Raw genomic sequence first — 24,783 nt, 5'->3', positions numbered from 1 at the left:
CCTGCCCTCCAGCCAGCTCAGACCTCATGCCAGGCAAACTCCTTCAAGGTGCCATGAACATATCCATCTTTGTGCACTCTCCTTGGAGTCCCTTGAGCTTTTCCCCACACTTGGAAGAGTTTTCCAATGAACATTGCCTATTTGCTGCGTTCCTCCTAGTGACTCTCACCTGAAATTGGACCTCCACCTGGTCATAAAGTGAGGTTCCATTTTTCTCTCTCTGGCCATTAAGCCATACTGAGCTCCAAGACCTGGAGGCACACCCTCCCTTCTTCCAGTGTATGGGTGCTCTAGGTCTTGTGTCTAGGTCTCTTGCCTCCCTTGCCCAGACCATTGATAAAGACATGAACAGAACTGGTCCCAATACTGAGCCCTGAGAAACACCACTTGTGACCAGCCACCAACTGGATTTAACTCCATTCACCACCACTCTTTGGGTTTGGCCATCCAGCCAGTTTTTTACCCAGCAAAGCATAAGCCCATCCAACCTATGAGCAGCCAGTTTCTCTAGGAGAATGTATTGGAAACGGTGTCAAAGGCTCTAGTAAAGTTGAGGTAGAGGCAACATCCACAGCTTTTCCCTCATCCACTAAGCAGGTCACCTTGTCATAGAAGGAGATCAGGTTAGTAAAGCAGGATCTGCCTTTCATAATCCCATGATGACTGTGCCTGGTCAACTGGTGGTACATGTCATGTGATGGCACTCAAACCCCATCCCTAAGCTGATACCCCTATATCCAAAGAACTGAAGTACAGCATCACTGACTCCCACAGGGAATAATCAAGATGAGGCAACATGTTGTCTCTGGTGCAAGCTGGGACTGGGGATTTATTGCAAAGGAGGAGGGTGAAAATATTTAAATAGTGTCAGAAAGATGCAATTAGTCCAGATCCAAAGTAAGCTTACACATGCTCTCAGATATCAGTTGGCACATGCATTATCTGCAACACTCAGCACTACATTTTCCTGGAAGACCTTTTATGAGTTCTATTTGAAGTACTTAAGTGTTCATAGATGTTCATTTCCGTAATGATTCACTGAACACTGAAGTCTTGTTTTCTTCCTACATAACATGCTACAAATCAGAATTAACTTGACCAGTTTTCTTTACACACAGAGACATACACTCACACATGCACAGACAATTGTATGTGTATGTACATGTGCACACACTGGTACATAAACACACATACACACACAGAGAGAGGTTGTCAGTCCATCATACCCACAACCATTTTCCTGGCAGAGCTGAGACTTTTCCTGCTGATCCAAAAACTTTTGTTGAAGGGGACATAAGGCTTTAAAAGGCATTACAATGTAAAGGAGATAGTTTTCCCCAAAGAGATGTGACTTCATTTATCTTTGCATCCCTCCCAGGAGAAACCGAATGAAGAAGCCTGTTTTGAAGATAGGAGGCATGAGCATATTTCCATATCATATGCTATGATTGCACATCAAGTTGCTCAGGGCTTTATCCAGCTAGGTCATGAAAAATCTCTGGACATGGAGATTGAATACCCTCCCTGGGCAACCTGTCCCATTGCTTGACTGTCCTCCTGAGGAAGAACTTTCTCCTTACATCTGATTTGGTCCTTTCTTGTTTCAGTCTATGTCTGTTATATCTTGTCCTCCTTCCATGCATCATTGTGAAAAGTCTGGGTCTGCCACCTCAGTAATCTCCCTGTAGGTACTGCCAGGCTGTTGTTGGGTCTCCTCCTCCCTGTGCTGAAGCAGCTGCTCTGGTCTATCTGCACATAGCAATCGCTCCAGATCTGAGCCTCTTGGTGGCCTGTGGCTGACCTTGCTCTAGTTTATTAATGTTTTCTTCTACTGGGGGACCCAAACTGGGCACAGCATCTAGATGTGGTCTAATGAATGCAAAGCAGAGGGGAATAATCGCTTCTCTCAAACAGCCCAGACTGCTGTTAGCCACCTTCGTTGCCAGGCCAATGGCTGGCTTGCTTTCATTTCAGAATCCACCAAGGTCCCTTTGTGCTCTTCCACAATTGCTCCTCAGCCAGTTGGTCTTCACCTTCATCCACCTGGACTTGTGCAAAGCGTTTGGCACTGTCCTGCACGACATCCTTGTCTCTAAACTGGAGAGACATGGATTTGATGGATGGACTTGGTGGATAAGGAATTGGCTGGATGGTCACACTCAAAGAGCTGTGGTCAATGGCTCAATGTCTAGGTGGAGACTAGTGGCATTCCTCAGGAGTTGGTATTAGGACTACTGCTGGAGACACACATGACTAGGATGACCCCTTCCCTACAGTACCAGCAAAGTGTCATCTGACAAAGGGCAGGCTTCACAGCACAAGGATAATAGTGGGTCACTCTGGCTAAGCACTCCAAGTGCAGATGCGGATGTGGCCACAAAGTTGTGTTTTGTGTCTCCTGAGAAAAAAAAAATGACTCCACCATAGAGGAAAGGAACCAGTCCAGTGAAAGTGTTGCTGTGTTGCTGCATTGCACTTGTACTTCAGAGCTGGGTGTACATCCACAGCAGTGAAGAAAACTCAGGATGAACCCTAGCTTTTCAGCCTTGGAATGTGAAGGTCAGGTTGTTTTTACTGCTAATGTGGGCTATACTAACTCATAGTTATGGTACTGGGTAGGATCTTACTGTACCTAATAAAACTAAATGAAGGATACAGGCAGACAAGTGAACTTAAGCAAGCAATAAGATAATATTGATCAGTTGATAGATTGGGGGAAACAGTGTTCAAAGCACTATTTCCATGGAGACTACTTTCCACTCCGTTTCTATGGCAGCTTTCATCAGGAGAACTTGATTGCCTGATGGTCTGCCTGGTCCTTGATGTGGAGGAGAGAAAGATAGGAATTGCTTTTTTATTTGGAACGAGAAAAGGATACTGAGAGGGCAAATGTGAGCCTGACACCAATTATACTGATACCAGTAAGAGCCCTTCCCAGGACTTCAAAGGTAGGGAGTCCTTCCAGGGAGTAGAAAACAGGCTAATGGTGACCAGCTTGCAAATGCAGAGAGCCCACTGATATGTGCCTCAGCTTGTGGCTCCAGAGAAATCAGAACATGAGCTCCAGGACACACATATTCCATTTCTTGTTGCCGACCAGGAGGGTATGGTGCCCACTGAAAGGTTAGGCAGCCTACAGACCAGTCCTAAGTTGTCTACAGGGCAGCCATGTGCAGAAAAGCTAGAGCTCTCTCTATATAATGTGAAGAGCTTTGGATTGAGCCTCAAGTGTCCAATCTCAGACAGGAAACCTTCAGCTTCTTTTCTTAAATCCTGGCTTTTATGACCCCCCCGATATGCTGTCTTCAGAATTACACCTATCCATACCTCTATCATCTCACCTATCATCTGCTCTGCACTCTCTGAGAAGACAAAAAAGTAAAGCCACCCTCAAAATAATTTTTTATTGCTTTTCTGGGAGTGGTCTGAAATCTTGCTTTTACAAGGCTGACAGTAGAAATTCAAGCTTGATTTCCATTACAGTGCTCTAGAGAAAATGTGCCGTGGCTGTCAGTATCTCAGGCATGACAGACTTAGAAAACTTCCATGGCAAAACAAGTAGAGGTAGTGTATGTGTTAGAATAGCAATCACTTCAGCATTAAAATAAGCAGTATGTCATTAATGCTATATGACCACCATGCTGGTTTGAAACAGTGTCCAATGCTGGAAGGACTGAAAATCTCTGCTTTGGACAAATACTAATAGGAAAAAGGACTTTATTTTTTGTGAAATACACTCCTGGTAGCAACAATAATCTGCAATTTCTGTTGTATTGCAAATCCCTGTTTCATTTCAGACTGGCCTAGAGACAGAGCAAACACAGAGGTACTCCATCCACATATTTACTCAATCTATATATCTAACCTGTAGATATATCTGCCTCTTCAAATGCAAAATGCTAGGGGGCTGTGCATTGCTATCGTGATGCATACAAAATGAATAAAAGCACTGACACAGTCCTCTTTCATCAGGCACTTTTGTTTACCATCTGAAGAAGGTTTGCATCACTTTGCAGAACTCAGGGCATTGACAGCAGTGAGTGGCACAGGCAGGCACAATTCCAGTCTTATTTGTATCTGCGCTGCACTGGGATCTATCATGCTAGTTGGCATACAACATGGAAGGCTATGTGAAGACTCTTCCCTGCTTCTCCTCTTTGGCAGAGATGATAAGCCTAACTAGACAGAATCTCAAATCTCCCTCCTCCCTCAGTTGCCTCATTGAGGCATATAAATCAAAATGCGAGTTAGGAGGGCAAACATTACAAAATTTTAATTTGTTGAGGCAGAATGGCTTAGATTGGATTTAGATTAGATATATGGAAGAAACTCTTCCCTGTGAGGGTGGTGAGGCCCTGGCACAGGTTGCCCAAAGAAGCTGTGGCTGCCCCATCCCTGGCGGTGTTCAGGGCCAAGTTGGACAGAGCCTTGAGCAACCTGGTCTAGTGGAAGGTGTCCCTGCCTGTGGCAGGGGTTTGGAACTGGATGAGCTTTAAGGTCCCTTCCAACCCAAACCATTCTAGGGTCTTATGATTCTATAAAGTTTGCCGTGCATTGCCAATCAGCTCAAAGCTGAATATGATGGAGCTGTCAGGACACAATGCCTCCAAAATCAGGGCATTAACATCAGTGTTTTCCAAGATATTTTCCAGCCCCATGTACTCCTCCTAAAAACTAGCAAGAAACCAATTTAAATCTGAAAGTTTAAATCCAGCTTGTGCTGGAAAGTCATCTAAAACATGCGAAGAAAATTCAGAATAAGCATGGTAAGGACAAAGAGCAAATTACTCCAGCACTGGTAAAATGCAGGTGATGAAGAACATATTGCACAACTTGTTTTTTGTTTTCTGCTGTTGCAAAACTCAATGGAGAGAAGGGGAGCACAGAGGACAGAGATTCAGCGTAACACCACAAGCTGAGAAGGGAGGCATCATTATATCCCCTCTTGCTCAGATTTTATCATAAGGTTGTTCTCTCGGCTCACTATGAAACAGGATTTCTTTCCCTCATCTTAGAAACAAAACCATTCTCAAGATAGGTCTCCTCTTCCTTTCCAGAGTAAAGAAAAAGATGCCTTGTTTTATTGAAACCAGCCCAGAGTAGTGTTTATTACTGAAAATATACAGTATTTTTGAACATCACATAAAAAGCCTAGTAGATACATCTGCTCTACTTCAAAATGCTCAATCTCGGTGCAGCATGTAGCACTATCCTCATAATGCAAACATCCTCTCCTCATTATTTTTACAGTGCTTCCCTTTTATATTTTTTAAACCCAGAAAACATATTCTGTTGTCCTTCCCCACCCCAATCCTCTTAGCTGAAAAAACCCAAAGACTGTCCAAAGACTACTTACATTGTGTCGAAAGCAGTGGCTAAGAGGAATAAGGATATTTTATAGAGCTATCTAGAGATACTGCTGTCCTTTTCAAACTTCTCCGTATGAACAGAGCATGGTTCTTGCAAGGCAAAGTGCCCTGTGTTAAACAATCCAGTGATACCCTGGCCAACTCCCAGTCTATCAAAGGGAGAAATGAGGAAGGTAGATAAATTCGGGTTTTTCACACCACCTTTCAGGTGCTCTTTTTCTTGCTGCCACGTGTTCTCAAATGACAGTTTTGCTGAGAAGTAATTTTTACAAAGAAACAAGAAAGGGGTGGGCTATCTATACACGAAACTGGTGAAATCATTGGGAATCAATGTACAGGTGAGATGGGCAGTATTTTAAAAACAGTCCTTGTTCACCACAATACGGAAGGGAAAAACAAACAAACAAACAAAAAGGTGAAAAAAATGTATTGTTCCAGCCAGTGTGCTGTTTTAGACTTCGTACTGTGAACTTCCACAAGGTGCAGTCAGTGTTGAATCTCTTTCTTCTTTGAATCTGCTTCACTACCACCTACTTCAGGAGGCCTTTGCCTGGTTGCCTTAAAGCAGCGTCACAAATATAGGAGATGAGATTCCACAGAAATATGATGGGCACCTCATTGCAAAAGAGATCAGTGAAGAATAAAGGAAGAAAGTTTGAAGAAAGGGGCTTGGGGAGAGTGAAGAAAGAAGAACCCTGAAGGCCACCAGGTGCGCGTGTATGTGAGGGCGTGTCACACGGCTGCGGTCTGTTTGATGCTATGGAAGCTGATTCTTGTTGGAGAGGTGGGGATAGACATGGCACGTGCCACACGCACTCGGAGGGAGTGATGGTCTTGCCAGCGGTGCCATCTTTTCCTGGCAGCAGAACGGACCTGGTGAAAAAGAAAAAAAAGAAAAGAACATGACCACTTAGAATACTCAGGTGTTCTCTGTAAAGGGGCACTAGAAGCATTGAGGCAAATGATGATATGTGTAAAGACACTGAAACATGCAGGGCTTGATTCAGCTGCCTAAACAAGGGCATTCACTTGATATTCTCTCAGGTACTGCACTCCAGGAACAGCATGGTTTTCCCACGTCTCATATGTCTCATATCTGATCTCTTAAATACCCCAGGGCATTTCAAATGGCAACAAATGTCTAAGCTTATGCAACTGGATCAAGCCCTCAAGATGGATGTACCTGATGGAGGTCTTAGAGTGACCTATCAGAGGGGCTATAGTTGCCTCTGCGTCTTTTGTATATGGATAATCACAGATAATTTAACTAAACATTTGAGTCTACAACACAGACCTGACCTAATCCCTGTGAGCATTTTCTACAGGCAGTGGAGAGCTACTTTACAGACAACAGGTCACCCTCAAGCAGATGGTTACAAATAGGCCAGATGATAAACCTTGAAGTGCATTTTTTTTTTTTGCATGGACATAGAGAGCGCCCAGGAACTCTGGCTCAAATATATATGTATATAAGCAAGAGAAAGACAGGGTATAGGAATCCTAGCCTCAAACACAATGGGAGGAAAGGCTTGAGATACTCCTAACATAGACTGTAACCAATTCCTGCCAAATCACCGGCAGAGAAGACTCAAAGTCAGAATCTGGAATGAAACGTTTAGAACAACCTCTAGATATTCTTTTTGACCTCTGCTTACTCCAGAGGCAAGAGCAATTGAGACCCCTAACCTAGGCAGCTAGGTAAACTTAACTTACAAAATTAGGTGAGATGAATTTGGGTCCAGCTTCCTGGACAGTCAATGGGTAATTGTACTCGTCACACTTGGAAAGGATGTTGACATTCTGCTGCCAACCTGAAATCCAGTGAACTTTTAAAAAAGGAGTATTGTTACATACAACCTGTATAGCTGGCCAGGGTCTCCTTTGCTAAAACTACATTTATTTAGAAGGTGGGGTTATAAATAATATAAAATAGACATTACACCTCAGCTACTGACCCACAGCCCTCTTCCTGACCAAGACAGAACCAGTCAGTATGGTCGAAGGGCATGATTCATCTCTTCCTAAAGTAGATGTCCCAAGTAGGCCAGATACTGTGGTCAGATGAAAAATAGCTATTTCCTTTCATTAGTTTTAAAGTGAGTCTAGACAACTAGCTCTGTTTTAGATGTCTGGATTATAAATTTAGCTAATTTTAGACAATATTGATATCTTATCATCTTGAACGTTTTTCAGTCTTTAATGTACTTACCTTCACTGCATCCCTCAAAAGTAAAGGAGTGCTCTTATCCCCATTTTACCACCAGCAGGCTAATGCTTGGGTATTAATAGCAGTAATGATGTTGTAGAGTAGATCTCAATGTGGTTCAGCTACCATAGCAACTGTACAAGGCCTGGGATGAGCTTGCACAGCCTGTGTGAAACACATGCTGACACAGCTTCTCAGCTATCAGCACATGAGCGAGGTAGAGCAAAGCCATCCTGGGTGTATCTGTAATCACCACCAGGACTGCAGGGAAGATGGTGTTGAAACAAATTGTCCAAAGCTGCTGCTTTTCTCCATTTCTTGTAAAACTTGGATCTTGTCTTCAGGTGCAGTGTGAGGTCTACCCAAAATATAAGGAACACCCAACCCCACTTCAGAACAGCTCCAACATGCTGGACTATATGTCCAACAGGGACACCTTCCACTAGACCAGGTTGCTCACAGCTCCATCCAACCTGATGCGGTTGAACACTGCCAGGGATGGAGCAGCCACAGCTTCTCTGGGCAACCTGTGTCAGGGCCTCACCACCCTCACAGGGAAGATTTTCTTGGATTTAAGGGAGGATATAACATACAAAGGCAAATATATGTGCCAGTGTACCTACAAGGGGGGGATGCATCTCTTTGGAAAGCTTGATACTTAGTCTTGGCCAATTATTTATGTTTTCAATATAGACAATGGAGAAAGAGATATGATTACTCTAAGGAGGTGACTTAGATATGTGGAATAATTAAGTCCTTGCTCAATCTTGCTTCTCTGAGTACAAAAACAGCTTAGCTAAATGTTGGGCACTTAAGGTCTAAGTATGGTATAAGTACCATATGAAGTGTCAGACGGTAACCATTGCCATGGGAAATTGCCCCATGAAGAACATGGGACTTGATCTGGAGGGGGATGTTGCCTCTTGAATGCTCATTTCTCCCCAGATGTCAGTAAATGCCAAGATATTGTTAGAAAAGATTTTCCCCCTTTCTGCTGGTGTGAAATTCACCCTTGTACAGGGAGCCTGTGATTCACTCAAGTCTTTCAAAGAAAGAGGTGAATTTCTTCACCTTTGGTGCAAAAGCAGAGAGTAAATCTTCGGCTACAGAACGGTCTTGCTAAAGACATTAATAGCAGATTGGCAGTCCTCCTCGTTCCTGTACCCCGGGTACTCCTACAGCAGCATTCCACTGGGTCATGAAAAGTGGGAGTCACCTGGTGGGCTTTTTGTTATTCTGAGCAACTGGGGTGAACAGATACTTACTCAGCCAGTGAAGCCAGATTAGATTTATCATTTGTGCTTCAAACCAATCAAGTAAAAAAGAGTCACCTGGAGATAAAGACGTTGAGTCTAAACAAGCAGTTGTCCAAATGGCTTTCATGATATGGTTTGTTTACAAGCTTTGAGAAAGGATAAAAAGTAGTAACAAAAATGCTTGTACAGCTGGAGCCATTCCTAATGGACTGGGCATATGGAAATAGACTGCACTTAAGACAAGGGTGAGTGTAAAGGATTTCTTAATGACAGAATAATTCACTGCAATCAGGATCTGACCAGAGCTCAACCAGACAAGGTTAAGCTCAAATTTCTCCCTTACAATTGAACTCAGAAACAAAATGTTAGCTTAACTTTAGGTCAGAAAAAAAACCTAGCTGTGACTGCTGTAAGAATGTGTTAAAAGAGACCTCGAAAAAGCTGTTACACAGTGGAAGAGTAATATGAAAACATAAAGCAAAATAGCAACTTCAAACCTCGTTGTTAATATCCACGAGAGCAACCAGGTCTATCCATTAAGCATTTGTAGAGTCAGTACTATATCCTAGAGTCAGCATTAGCACATCTATCACCTGAAACTAACAACACTTGCCTATAATAGCCCAAAGATGCTCCAGGCTATCATCAGTGGTTAAAGCTTAACAAAGAGTCTCAGGAATACAAATGATCACCTTCATCTCTATGTAACTTGGTTGCTGATATGGCAAAGTGCTGCTGAGCAGAGCGCTCAGTTTTCTGTGTTGACCCTTAGCCTGTCTTTTTCTTGCAAAGTTATTCTCTCAGAATAACTTTTCAGCTCTTTCCACTTTGCATACTGTGAATAATCAGTTTCTGAACATGTGGTCAAATCAAACTTACCTACAGGCAGAGGAGGTTTGCTTTTGATAAAATAGACATCAATTTTGTATTGCTATTACTTATGCTAGACATTGGCTGCTAGCTAATTTCTTGCAGCCATCAGTTAGAAATTAGCTGAAGAAAGAGCCTTTAACAACATTAAAAAGCAGGTTTTGAAAGAAATGTCATATCTTATTATCAGGGAGGAAGAAAGCTTGATCCATTTACACCATGCTTAGAACAAAAGGGCCATTCACTTGGGGCTTTTTGACTTAATGCTGAAATATAATAGTAGTAATGTAGGTAGAAAGGAAGGGTCTGATAAAAAGAGTAGGATTAAATGAGCTGTCATGGTAATGGAAGTTGGAGGTAGACTACTGGGACCCTGCCATACTCTGTCCCCAGAGAACATTCCCTCACATGAAATAACAAGTGTTCAGTAGACTGTGACTACATAACCCAAATTAATTCTTGCTTTCCTCATATGAAACTTTTTACTCCCAGAAAACCTGATCCAAAGGTAAATGAAATAAATTAAAAAGGTTTATACGGCCTTTTAAGTGGACTGATTTCTGTGCTATGAGAACAGGTTTCAGTGATAAATTCATCAGGTTCCACCTACAGTTAAGCACCTTTGTGCTATGTTTCAGATCCTTGTACTGCAGTTTGGAGGTAACTGGAAAATAATTTTAAACTTTAAGCATCTTTGCTTCTGAACAGCAGTGCAAATTGTAGAAAAGTTGATGAAGATTTATTCTGTCTTACCGTAAGCAACAGATGAGTAAGAGGGACTTTCAAGCAATGTCCAGACCAACAAAAGGGAACTGGCTATGTGGACTTCAAATTTCAAGTCTGAATCTGAAGCATAATCCACTTCCATGAAGTTTCTGAAGCCCTGATCTCTCTGTATCAGATACATAGGAAAGGCCGTAACGTATTGGCAGCAGTTAATCAAAAAGAGATAACTAAAATAGGTCATTTGAAATCTACCTGTATTGAGTGCATTGTTGCCTATAAATGAAGTTGAAGGTGATGAGCTGAACTCTGTGTGTACATGTATTAGATGTCTAATCCTAGGGAGATAAATCCCATCCATTACATAAAAGAACTTAAGCTAACATAAGGTGATGCCTTACATGATACTTAGAAAGTTTTAGGGTGTCCCTTAAGGGAGGAAGGACAGTAAATGCTCTGAAGAAGTCAAGATCCTTGGAAGGATTAATTGCAGTTCTAATGGAAGCAAAGAAACAAAACAGCCTAAACACAGAGACCCCGGGACTGACAGAGCTGGGGATATGCAGATGAAAATGCTAAGGCTCTCAGAGAGACAAGAGTGAGTCTTTATTTTATATAAATAAAGTACATTGCTGAGCAACTATATATATATCCTACACCACCTCTCACCCTACTGGTATGGATTTACAAGGCTCCCAATAGAGCTAACCTCTTGGGTCAAAGATGGTCATATTACCATTGGAGAAAAAATTGAACCAAGCATCTCTGTAAAGATGCCAATATCATTGTGTAATCCTCCTAAGGTAGGAAAGGGAGGTAGTCAAAATAATCTGCAAGGCTCAAGGGAAACAAAAATGAAGCTCGTGTGGAATTTTTTTTTTTTCCTTATATAGCCTAAATTACACCACTATTTTATGTAACATTATTTTCTTTTTCTGCTGGTCTGCAATTAGTCTGCTTAGCTTGTCTGTAATCAATTTGTTTGTTGACATCTTTGGCAGCAATTCCATACAACCTGATAACAGGTTTGCGCCACCTGCCAGACTGGGATGTTGAAGTTTGATTTCTAAAATCACAACAGTGCAATTCTGTTATCACACATAACTGCTCGAGAAGCTAGAACAGTTCTGACTGGTTAGAAAGGTTTGTCACGCATTTGCAGTGGAAGCAAATGCTGTTCCTTTCCTCTGGGCCACAAACAACTGGAACTAACCACTAGATAGAGGGTCTGTGAATGCAATCAGCCCACCTCAAGCCACCTGTGATTTTGTTGTGGCGTGCTCTGCAGTCGTACTCACAAGAGCAGTGGTTTACTAAAAAGGAAGATGGGGTAGGGAAGGACTCTCAGATCAGTTGCTGCCTTTTGCCATGCCTAGACTTTTCATTTTTCCCTCTCTGGCAGGACTCTGGTCTGAAGACACCTACTGTAGCCGCATCAATGAAGGTAATTTCCTACAGAACACAGGGTGTAGGAGATGAGTACTGAGAGTTAACTGCTGGAATTAACTGCTGCCTGGTGGTCCCAAAGGGAAGGTTTGACTCCTTCAGTTGACTCTATGTTGTCCAGGTATCCTCAGTAGTACTCATACTCGCACTGTTGGGCACCTTTGCTCAGAAAGCAATCACTGTGGGAGACAGAATTAGACTTTCGGCCTCTATTCCACCCCCATACTCACATTTATTCAGTGATTTGAAGGAGCTCTTAATTCATATCCTTTGGGTTCAGAATGATTAATTTGAAGTCTGCTTAGATTGATGGTGGATGACTAACCATTTAGGTGGTGATTCATAGCTGGCAATTATAACGAATAGCTTCCCAAGATGATCAGATCAAAGTAAGCCACTTTGAGCTTAATAGATTTTGAGAGGCAGATGGTGCCTAGGTAAAGGGTCAACACACAGAAAAATAAACATATTTATCCTTGCCTTGCACCTTGTTGTGAGAATAATTTACAGTGCCATCTAACAAAGTAACCTATTCTATTGCACTCTAGTTATGATTTCTTTCTAAGTCAGCTAATTGCTTTCCATTTTAAATGTTAATTCATAGCCAATTATCAATATTGACCAGATAATACTATAATCTGAGGTCTTCTTGAGCTAAGAATTCATGCTTTGCAGGATGATTTCAGACACAGTATTACGTGAAATTAAATTCGGTCCTGTGATCTGTGAGTTGATAGAAAAGATTTTGAGGAGCATCTGTATTTTTGCAGTCATTGAAAAATAAGTTCACAACCTACATTCATTCTTTTCAAGTGGCATTTAATGTAAACACGTACATATTTTTTATTATACCATTTTTCATAACATCTTAAATTCTCAGAAACCTCTTATCATCAATTTTCTTGGAAGTCCAGAGATGGTCTTTATCACTCAGATTAAATGAAACTTGCATTAAAACATTTGCAATAAAACATTAAAAACTGTCACCTTTGTATATAAACTGCCTCTTCTCCTTAGGTTCACTGGAATAATTTGTGTATAATATCTGGGCTATTCAAAATCTGAAGAATCATTATCTCCAGTAGAGAGGCCCAAATCATACACATTCTCTCAAGACCTGGCCCATTAGCTTAATTCTCCCTGCAACTGACAAAGCTAGTCCAAGATCAGTGTGAAACATTGTGTATTGTGGAAATGAGGGAAAGGGACATGTCTGTATTCCCCCATCAAATGTAAAGAAATAAACTCCTCCCATTTTAAATCCTTTGCATGGACTGCAATGTAATAACTCTACTTTTTCCCTTCAGAGACCCCACTGCTGACCTGTCAGACCAAACCACTGCGAAATCAGGGACAAGACCTTTTATGGTGATATCTTGTATTACCTAGGTGCTGTCCTCAGTTAGAGCACTCGAGGTGCTGCCTTCTCCATGACATCATCATATCTATCCAAGCAGCACAGCTATGTAATTCCTCTGATCTGGGGCAAAAGAGCTCACAGGAAGAGAAACACTCAAAGTAGTAAGGACACATTTGTTTAAATCAAGAGAGACTACAAGATGTTACAGAGAAAAAAACCCAACTCTTTTCTGTTTCATTTGCCAAACTTCATAGATAGAACACTGACAAAAAGAAACTTTGATTACTTTAATCTATGATCACAGAATAGAATCACAGAATCATAGAATATCTTGAGTTGGAAGGGACCCATATGGATCACTAAGTCCAACTCCCTGCTCCCTTATGTAGGCAAACTCTTCTTAGGAACAGATTCTTACATTCTGAGTGTTTTTTTTAAGAAGTTGATTTTAATCTTTAAACCTAATTTTAGTTGTATAGAAGTTCTGAAGTTACACAGACAGATGCTCAGACATTGTAGCAACTGGACTGACTGGTATAATATATAGCTATCAAAAGCTAGTAGAATTCTCTTTATTTTCAGTTCATACAGGTTTGTCATGACACATAGCTCTGTTTTCTTTGACTCTATCACCATGCAGCCTTATGTTATCTTTCTGCCATTTGCTCAGATTCTGGTAACTGCTATTAATGCTACTCTTGTATCCAAACCAAGTAATTCTCACATCAAACAGATTGAGAAATAACTCCCATAACATTTACTAAGTTTCACTGCAATGTATACATGCACTTCAACAATACAGGCAATAAATTAATTGCAAAATTTTCTTTCCTCAGAAATGACTGGGGTTAATTGTAGCTTCTCCTTATTCTAAGGACATTAAAACCTAGCATGCCTACACAAAGGCTGCATCCAACTACCTTCATCACCATTTCTGGTAGAGATGCCTCTTTAAGAGCAACTGATGTCAGAATACAAATGATATTTTGGTACTTTCTTACTTCTCATGTGATGCTGTTCACATGCGCTAATACAGGCCTTTTTGTAGGAGATAATTGAGGAAAACAATGTGCTGCAAACCTAACTGAGCAGTAAATGACTTTACTGCTTAGACATGGAAGCTTACCGTAAGAAAACACATTTTTGCTATGCTAACAAGCAAGGTCTTCATATATGCCTCATTTGGCAGTGTAGCCTGTATAGACCTCTCACTTCACAAAAAGGCAAAACACAGCATTATTGACAGCTTTTGCAATGTGATGTGGCCTTCAGGATGCGATCTGGGAAACATAAGCTCTTTTTAGAATGCTTTGTGAGTATGTAGAGATCTAGGGAGGATAGGCACTAGCACAAGGGAGAGCTTTTATAATAGTATAAGGTGCATCTTTTTTCTTGAAAAATATGATTGCAAACCCAGAAAGCACTGAAAATTCACTGAATCTTCTACTTGTTTCTGAGCTGTGCAAAGTTGAAGCTAAAACAGAGCAGGAAATTTCACCCTTTAAACCTTTATGATACTTCAAAAACATTCCCACAGCAGATGATTAAGATGAATCCAAAGTCCTTTTACCATTTTGAAATAGTCAATGCTGCAATATTTGGGGAGTTTAGGCTTACATAATACCTCGAATAAGTATTTAGGAAGTGGCCATGGTTTAGCTAGTCAAGTGGAAGTTGCACATTAGATGTAAACATACGGCTACAGGGAAGATTTAGCTCACAAATTCAACTATTTGTAGGTGTCTACAGGTGAGCAGAGTGCCTAGGCATGCATAATAGTTAATGGAGAGACAGTTCACACTTTCAGTGAAGTCTAGAGTTGTTCAGGTGAGCAAATGGAGGTGTCTATTGTAGGCTAAGCTGATGAGAAGAAGATTGTATCCACTGGATTGAATTAGTAACATAGACATTTTAGAAGCCACTTGTATCCCACTTGGCTTCTCACTTCCCAGTCAGAAGGTGTGAATCTTCTATAGATCGTATATCATAAGTGGTAGAACCATGTGGATCCCTCAGATACTCTATAGCCTCTCAAGTGGCACTAGATATCTACATTCAGGGAAATTCATCAAGATCACCTACATCACCCAAGCTGGGTGTCTTAACCTTGAACTGACTCCCACAGAAATGCCATTCCAAGTGTAATAGTAGTGTGATATCTGGGAAAATCAATATTATGGACATAATTCCAGATCTGCAAGTAAACTGTTATCAAGGCATAGAAGTATATGACGTGAATCATCCTGCATTTCAACAAACTTGATTATGTCTGAACTCATTTAAGTTACAGGAAACAGCAGGATGGCTCATGGCTTTGGACAGAGAACCTCGGAGTGCTGTAGTGAAGGGGATATTTCTGCCAGTACAAGACAGCTGAAAGAATCCCAGAACAGCCAAAAGAGTGAAAGCCTGGTATGAGCAGCCAAGTGGTCCTAGCCCAGGTGCACAAAATGGAAGTGAACTAGGGAGATACAAAGTCTTGACTGAATAAGAAATCCTGTGGCTTGGGTTCCAGCCCTTGATGTTCACCATGACACCAGTGGGGGTGAAAAAAAAAAAAAAGGGAAAAAAAAAGATATTAAAAAAGCCTGCTGTCTACATGGAAGATTCTCCTTCTGCACTAACAGTGTAAACCTGATGAATATGAGAAGTCGTACTGAATGGACATGCCAGACTTTCAGTGTTTTTAACCTCATCAGACTATGCAGTACAGCAGCTCACAAAAACAAAGCATGTAATGAGCAACTCAGTTATACGGCAAGGTAGTCACTCAGTTAAGGTGCCTATACTTCTTGGGGAAGATTTCACCTTGCTATTTATTAAGAGGCAAACAGAGTGGTCAGAATTTATTGAAGGCAAGTTGTAAAGAGAACTTAGAACACTCTGCTGCCAGTATGTTAAAGTAGCATATGCCTAACCTGAGAAAGCAGTGTTGCTTCTTGTTAACATCACCTCAGAATTAATGAGGAAGAGGGGAAATGAAGAAAAAAAAATACTGGTCCTGGTTTTTCATTGGTTGAAGTATAGAAAATGTTGCACAGCAGCCGCGTGAGAAGACATGCCCATTCTTTCTCATAGCCCACAATGAAATTAAGCAGCAGCAAAAATCAAGTACATACCAAATGGAGCAGGAATAATTAAGACATAGAATTAATTTCTGCAGAGACACAAATTTTGACTAGACAAAGATGACACAGTTAAATGCAGGTAAATGAGACACTAGCAGTGTAAGCAGGGACAAGATATAAATCTCTCACACTTTGGGGTGTAAGTAAGTCAAACACTGAGGGATATTAGTGAAACCTTTCTTGTTTGAGTAGCAGTACTTAGAATTGATTCTGAGGAACACCAGTGGTCCTGTCCCCAACCCTCTTTTCTGATAGCAATAGGCGCTGATCACTCAGAGATAGATATGCTCACAGAAAAACTCACTCAGCTCAGCATGGCCATAATGAAATAAAAATGGGTCACCTGCAGCATATCTTTAACAAGAGCCCAGGTCAGAAGAAATGCTTAGGTACGCCCAGAAATCGTATTTATAATTAATGAGAAACTTCAAAAAAGCCTTAAAATGAAGAACAAAAATCTGAGAAAACTCCTTTTCCTCTGCCCTGATCTCCCAAGTAATAACCCGATTTTGATAAACCTTTGTGAACAAAGGACACCTACAAAGAGAACCGGGAAATTCAGATGCACATTAACAGAAACTTCTGCAAGAGTAACAGACTGAAGGGACTATGACCCCATGTAAAAAACATCTCATGTCTCTAATTCAGGCATTCAAGTAAGTTCCATCTCCCAAGGATTAATAACACTGACAAAAAGGGGCGCTACTTACCTCACCATTCAAAAAGCAGTAAAATACTGACACAAAGAAACCCTGTAAAGGATATAAAACAGTCAATTATTAAGTATGAATTTTAACACGCAGAATCAGGGACTGAGCTTGGATCATCCTGAGCAAAAACATGATCTTATTGAGATCATCCACCTTTAGACAGATGAAATCGGTACTGTACAACTTAAAGAGAAAATACTAAGTGTCTTGCAGCTCACAGGTGAGACATGCAATCTAGAATCTAGGCAGCTCTTCTACTAATAGAAGCCATTGACACTTCAGCTGTGCTAAAGCATATCTACAGCTTCCAGCTGCCTCCCCGGAACAGCACAAACCCCTCACAGGTGCTACAGTATGCCTGCCAGATCTATATGGATGTCTCAGACACAGGGAGGTGCTAAATGACCTGTGATGGTCTTGTGTGGGCAAGTGTATCATCAGGTTGCTTACGTTCATCTGAGCTGAATTGCTCTGTGGAATCTATTGACAGCAGTAATGACTGCAAAGATTGTAATGACTACAATGGAAGCTCAGATGACAACATGATGACACTTTCATCTCTAAACCTGTGAGCAGAATCCTATCCATTTTGTTTTCAGAAATGGACTGTAATTATTGTCATCATAAAGGAGAGATTTCCTGTGTTTTCTTTCTTACATTATTCTTTATAACACTAACAACAAAATAATCAGTGCAGCATTTTTTAAGACATTGAGCATCAGCAGATAAACAATTAATTTTAGAGAATTAAAAATGTGGATCAGTTCATTAATAAAAGCTAAAGTTTCTTTGTTCATAGATTAAAAGGGACATTTTTCATTTTGGATATTCAGTTGTGATTTCTGGTGGAATACTCTCTTTCAAAGCTAAACATGCAATCAGTAAAAACAGTAACCCAAACCTCAAAACTTTTGTAATCCATAACCCTAGATTTGGCTTGATAGTGTGTGTGCTGTATATTTGCATTGATATCCTAGGTATCAGAGTGCTTGTTCCTGCCCGTATCAGAGATAAAACATTAATGTCAAACGTAGTTCCACCTTAGTTCAGTAAGGTCTTCAGCGGAGGTAAAGCTCTAGGACACACCTACAAATCCAGAAATCTAGTAAAATTACTCATGTTCCACTGCCTTTTATCCTGGAAGAATTATTAAATTAAGGGGAGGGAGGAGACAGGTATGAGTTCTTAGTTGGTACAGTCTGATGGCTGAGTGCATGCACCACTGCAACAGAGCTGGAGTGAGAGGCTGAGCAACATAGCTAATGTCTTAATCAAGTGAGCTCAACTGGTAGGGGTTGTTTCCCTTTGCTTTAGCAACATCTACTCTAAGTCTCAGCTCACTGCTTTGTGAAGAGAGAGATTCCTTGGGAGGCCGATTTCAGGGGCAGTTTAGGATAGATGCAACATCACCTCTCTCTCTCTGTTGGCTTTAGATGGAGCCCAGGTGAGAATCTGTAGCTACAGACTGAACATAGTGCTGATGTTAAGGGAGATGAATCCCTCCAGTACACACCTGAAAGATGCCCACTCCACATGACATGCTTATATATCCATTATGTAAGCATGAACAAAGCTGACCTATTTTCAAATAATATTTCTATCATGGTCTTAATTGCCATAAATTTTATGGCTGAAATGCACTGAGGATCCTTTCAGCTGTAACTGATACCAGCTGTAAACATACTCTCTTACCTGAAAAGATTGCAGGAAGGAATTGAAATAGATGAAAACAATCTGGGAAATGTCATCTTCACCAGGGTTGACAAAGAAAAGCATGTAGGTGATGCCCAGCAGAGGCAGAAGAACTAACGTTGCCTTGACTGCCTTCCTGCGGGCAGGAAACAGAAAACACAAGTGAACACAAGAAAGAACAACTGTTATCTGAACCACTGTAGATTTACCCAATCCAAAAAAATCACTCCTTAGTGGAGAGAAGGAATGAGTTTCAGAGCAATTCAGAGGGAAGTGAAGTACCTACACCCGCTAGAGAGGAAACTGAGGTGTCCCCGTAAGACAGTTCAGCACTTGCATATGTCAAACAGGGTGAGAAGAAAACAAAAGGACGGCTTAAGACATGTCAGGGCTGTCCGAAATGCATAGTCACTGGAGGAAAGAAGCATTTTAAGAGAGAAATTAATGTCAACTTTTGTCCAGTGTCTATCACTAGTGAAAAGTTAGGGAACACAAGTTCTTGCTGTGGGTACCTCCATCTCAAGAGGCATGCTGCTAGAGCATTTGCTGAGTATAGCAGTGGAAGCCTATATTTGCACAGTGGCCAAATACTTTGAGTTTTTTTCCCAGGAGGACACCCAAGTTTTAGACACTTCTCAGTCTGCCTGCACAGGAACAGTCCCAAGGTTTGCCACCAGATTATTGTTTAACCCAAGACGAAGGCTCCTAGGGTCCTCAGGCAATGAAGAACACCAGTTTCTTAGGGCTCAGAAGATGATATTTAAGAGGGACCCTATAGGATACCATGTCTGAAAGGCTGGACAGAGTTTAGGGGAGGATCATGGAAACAGTGACAGCCTCCACCTTGGGTTGTGAAGCTACAGGTGAGTTTGCTAGTTAACACTTTCTGACCAGTGCCTGACCACTTGAACAAACATGTTCTGGGAAAATTTTTGCCTTTAAATCCTGCTGTTTGTCCCCCATTGCGAACTCCAAGGGACAAATGGGAACCTTTTTTATATCCCTCCCTTTCTCTCTCTTCTTCTAGACAGTTTCTTTTCCACCAATGAGGCTTTCATTTCGTGAAGCCCTGAGATTCTCTGCAGGTTTGGGGAGTGATTTCTTATAGCTCCGGGTGATGTGATAAATGCACAACTTAGCTACTGACCAAGGCAGGAATGCAGTGCTCATGAGACCTGTTCTACGCCCATCTTTTGATTCTGTCTGGAGTGCAAATGTTTTCTCTTTCTCTGCAACACCTGCACACCCAACTCCATTGCTTAGGACCGTCTTATAAATAATAAACAAGCAGGTGGTACACAGTGAAGCACAGTAATTATTAACAGAATTATGAAGGGCTAATCTTTATTATTGGTGCTGTAATAGTGTCTTGGGATGTCAGTTGCAGAACAGCACCTCATTGTGCTAGGTACTGTACACAGAGAAGACTGCAATTTTGCTAAGTCTGTATAAATGTCTGTATAATGCTGTGTCCTGGGTTCAGCTATAGCAGTCATTTTTCTCCTGCTTAGTAGCTGGTGCAGTGCTGTGTTTTTTAACTTTCAGCCTGGGAACAACGCTGATAACACCGATGTTTTTAGTTGTTGCTAAGTAATGTTTATTCCAACCAAGGACTTTCTCAGTCTCATGCTTTGCCAGGGAGGAGGGGAAGCCGGGAGGAAGCAGAGACAGGACACCTGACCCAAACTAGCCAAAGGGGTATTCCATACCACAGCACGTCATGCCCAGTATATAAACCGGGGGGAGTTACCCGGAAGGCCAGATCACTGCTCGGGTCGGGCTGGGTATCGGTCGGCGGGTGGTGAGCAATTGTATCCTCTCCCCTTGTTATTTCACTAATCGTTATTATCATTGGTGGTAGCAGTAGTGGTTTTGTGTTATACCTTAGTTGCGGGACTGCTCTTATCTCAACCCGTGGGAGTTGCATTCTTCCCATTCTCCTCCCCATCCCTCCGGGAGCGGGGGGAGGAAGAAGAGGGGGGGGAGTGAGCGAGCGGCTGTGTGGTTCTGAGTTACCGGCTGGGCTCAAACCACGACAGTTCTTTTTGGCGCCCAACGTGGGGCACGAAAGGTTGAGATAACGACAGATCTGACCAGAGTGTGTTTAATCATATTTGTGATAAGCATTCATTGTTACTACTCGTCACAATGGTGATTATTTGGCTCTCAGACGTGTTGCGCTTGATCTCAGAGTTTCAGCATGTTGTACCTTACTTACAGCCACTATTTGCTGTTTTAGCGTTTATCGGCTGGGGGGCCTGGGCTAAGGTTCTTGTTTCACTGTACTTCATGGTAATGACTTGTAATACAATAGACTCATTGATCATGAAACTGGTCTGGTTTGTGCTTCCAGCGTGGCCATCACCACTATACATTGGGAGGTATATAATGAAATATTTTAGCAATTGCATATCTTTTTTTTTCTCCTCGGGGGGTAAACTTACGAAGGAAGCATTCTCTTTCACCCCCCGTTCCCCCACCAGCCTATTTGCAACAGCAGTTGAGAGTTCTGAAGGTTTTAGATGGCCTTTGAGTACCCTTGAAACCTGCCTGCTGATTGTGCTGGGGATCAGCATGTTGGCACACATACGGAGTGTGTTTTACCCACGGCCATCCCGTCGTAGGAACATCCTATTTCGTTTAATGTCAAAAATTCAGCAGTATCAGGTTCGAATCTGGTCTAGGGTTAGACGACGATATAGGAGGACCACCAGGAGATTTTCCCTGAGGCTGGACAGTTATGAGTGGCAGGGTGTGTGGGATAGTATGGGCAAGTACCTAGGCCAGTGGGCCCCTCCAGTGCTTTGGAACTTCACCACTGAACAAGTGCAACATCCGGAAAAACTAGTAAAACACTTAAACGAGGTGTGCTGTCGTCCTGGTTATACCAGAGAGGGACAAATTTTGGCAACGTGCTGGGGCTTGGCCTATGCCTACAGAGCCCTGCTCAACACTATCCAGCACCTTCAAAGGGAAAAAAATGTCTCTGGATCTGATGGCAAAGCAACAGACAACGCAGCTATGCCAACTACAAGCACAGCAGCTACTCAGACCCTGACCACAACAGTCAACACAGCTACTCCAAGTACAGCAGCTACATCAACCCCAGTGACAAGCACAACAGCTACTCAAACCCTGACCACAACAGACAACGCAACTACTCCAACTTCAAATACAGCAGTTACACCAACCCCAGTGACAAGCACAACAGCTACTCAAACCCCGACAGCAACAGACAATGTGGCTACTCCAAGCACCGCAGCCACACCAACCCCAGTGACAAGCACAGTAGCTACTCAAACCCCGACAGCAACAGACAATATAGCTACTCCAAGCACCACAGCTACACCAACCCCAGTGACATGCACAGTAGCTATTCAAACCCCGACAGCAACAGACAATATGGCTACTCCAAGCACTGCAGCTACACCAACCCCAGTGACAAGCACAGTAGCTACTCAAACCCCGACAGCAACAGATAATGCAGCTGTTGGTGTTACTCAACTCCCAAGCACAACAGCTGCACCAACCCCAGCAATAGACATTGCAACCACTCCAATCCTAGTGGCAGACACTGCAGCCACTCCAACCACAGTGACAAACACTGCAGCTAAACCAAATGTCCAGTTTGTGACAATGTCTGTTGCCCCTGTAAGCAAAAGCAAACGAAAGGCACAAAGAGCAACCCGTGAAGCGAAGAAAGATGAAGACCCAGTGCCATTACTATATGCAACAGCACCTGAACAAGAGTCACTACTACGTGGGTCAGAGGAAGAGGAAGAAGAAGAAGAGGTCACTTCTCGACCCCGGACCTCAACCGAACTACGGAATATGCGAAAAGATTTCACCCGTCTTCCAGGGGAGCACATTGTCACCTGGTTGCTCCGGTGCTGGGACAATGGGGCCGACGGTCATGAACTAGAAGGTAGGGAAGCCAAGCAGCTGGGATCACTTGCTAAGGAAGGAGGAATTGACAAAGCGATTGCAAGAGAGAAGCGAGCCCTCAGTCTTTGGAGGCGGCTCCTGGCAGCTGTGAAGGAAAGGTTTCCCTACAAAGACGATATTACGAATCGCTCAGCCAACTGGACCACGATAGAGAAAGGCATCCAGTCCCTGAGGGAATCAGCCATTATAGAGATGATCTATCGTAGGCCGGATTCCAGGAACACATCCGTAGACCCAGATGAAGTCGAATGTACACGACCCATGTGGCGGAAACTTACACGGAGTGCGCCATCATCGTATGCCCACACATTGGCATCAATGACCTGGAATGACGGAGTATCACCAACAGTGGATTTCCTGATTCGTCAACTCCGAGAGTTCGAAGACAATCTCACCCCTTCCATCATTTCAGCTGTGGAAAAACTGTCCCAGGAGTTCAAACAATTGAGAGACGATTTATCCGATCTATCCAGCTCTCCACGCGTACCAACCCATGTCTCAGCTATCAACAGAAGGCGCCCTACTGCTCGAGAAAGAAAATATACGAGGTACACGCCACGGGCCACCCTATGGTTTTACCTGCGGGATCATGGAGAAGACATGAGAAAGTGGGATGGAAAACCTACTTCAGCTCTGGAGCAACGGGTGCGTGAACTGAAGAGGAGAACAATGGTCAAGGATGATCCTCCCAGGAAAGCTGCTGCTCCAGTCTCTGGCGAGCAGTTTCCCAGATGGAGCGAAAGAGCTGATTTTACTCCAGCTCCTGTGATAAGGAATACTAATCCCTTTCTACAAGACAGAAGTGGAGAATTTTGTGATCACTATTAGAGGGGCCCTGCCTCCAGCCAGGTGGAGGAGAGGGATAATCGGGTTTACTGGACTGTGTGGATCAGATGGCCTGGCACATCAGTCCCACAGAAGTATAAGGCTCTAGTAGATACCGGTGCACAGTGTACTCTGATGCCATCAAGGTATCAAGGGGTGAAACCCATTTATATTTCTGGAGTGACAGGAGGATCCCAAGCGTTAACTATGCTGGAAGCTGAAATCAGCCTGACTGGGAGGAAGTGGCAAAAGCACCCCATTGTAACTGGTCCAGGGGCTCCATGCATCCTTGGCATAGACTATCTCAGGAGAGGGTATTTCAAAGACCCAAAAGGGTATAGATGGGCTTTTGGTATCGCTGCCTTGGAGACAGAGGAAATTAAGCAGCTGTCCACCTTACCCGGTCTCTCAGAGGATCCTTCTGTTGTGGGGTTGCTGAAGGTCGAAGAACAACAAGTGCCAATTGCGACCACAACAGTGCACCGGCGGCAATATCGCACCAACCGAGACTCCTTGATTCCCATCCATAAGCTGATCCGCAGACTGGAGAGCCAAGGAGTGATCAGCAGGACCCGCTCACCCTTTAATAGCCCCATATGGCCAGTGCAAAAGTCTAATGGAGAGTGGAGATTAACAGTAGACTATCGTGGCCTGAACGAAGTCACACCACCATTGAGTGCTGCCGTACCGGACATGTTAGAACTTCAGTATGAACTGGAGTCAAAGGCAGCCAAGTGGTATGCCACAATTGACATTGCCAATGCATTTTTCTCAATCCCTTTGGCAGCAGAATGCAGGCCACAGTTTGCTTTCACTTGGAGGGGCGTCCAGTACACTTGGAACCGACTGCCCCAGGGGTGGAAACACAGCCCTACCATCTGCCATGGATCGATCCAGACTGCACTGGAACAGGGGCAAGCTCCAGAACACCTGCAATACATTGATGACATCATCGTGTGGGGTGATACAGCGGAAGAAGTTTTTGAGAAAGGGAGGAAAATAATCCAAATCCTGCTGAAGGCCGGTTTTGCCATAAAACGGAATAAGGTCAAGGGACCTGCACAGGAGATTCAATTTTTGGGAATAAAATGGCAAGATGGACGCCGCCAGATCCCCACAGACGTGATCAACAAGATAACAGCAATGTCTCCACCAACTAACAAGAAAGAAACACAAGCTTTCTTAGGTGTTGTGGGGTTCTGGAGAATGCACATCCCAAATTACAGTCGGATTGTAAGCCCTCTCTACCACGT

General features: G+C 42.8%; 1 protein-coding gene across 3 annotated transcripts in view; it reads right to left on the bottom strand.

The window, feature by feature from the left end:
* Window positions 1-5,078: 5,078 nt before the first annotated feature.
* Window positions 5,079-24,783, bottom strand: part of CRHR2 (corticotropin releasing hormone receptor 2) — a 156,419-nt gene continuing 136,714 nt past the window's right edge. For all 3 annotated transcript variants that reach the window (XM_030490839.1, XM_030490848.1, XM_030490857.1), the window contains 3 exons: window positions 18,761-18,896; window positions 17,069-17,110; window positions 5,079-6,242 (listed from right to left, as the gene is read on the bottom strand). In XM_030490839.1, coding sequence (XP_030346699.1) covers window positions 6,102-6,242; window positions 17,069-17,110; window positions 18,761-18,896 — 319 coding nt within the window. In that variant the 3' untranslated portion in view covers window positions 5,079-6,101. The remainder of the gene's footprint in view (window positions 6,243-17,068; window positions 17,111-18,760; window positions 18,897-24,783) is intronic.

Source organism: Strigops habroptila, chromosome 1, assembly GCF_004027225.2.
Source record: "Strigops habroptila isolate Jane chromosome 1, bStrHab1.2.pri, whole genome shotgun sequence".
Lineage (NCBI taxonomy): Eukaryota > Metazoa > Chordata > Aves > Psittaciformes > Psittacidae > Strigops > Strigops habroptila.
The sequence above is the reverse complement of the archived record's forward strand: the minus strand, read 5'-3'. Positions and strand labels throughout refer to the sequence as shown.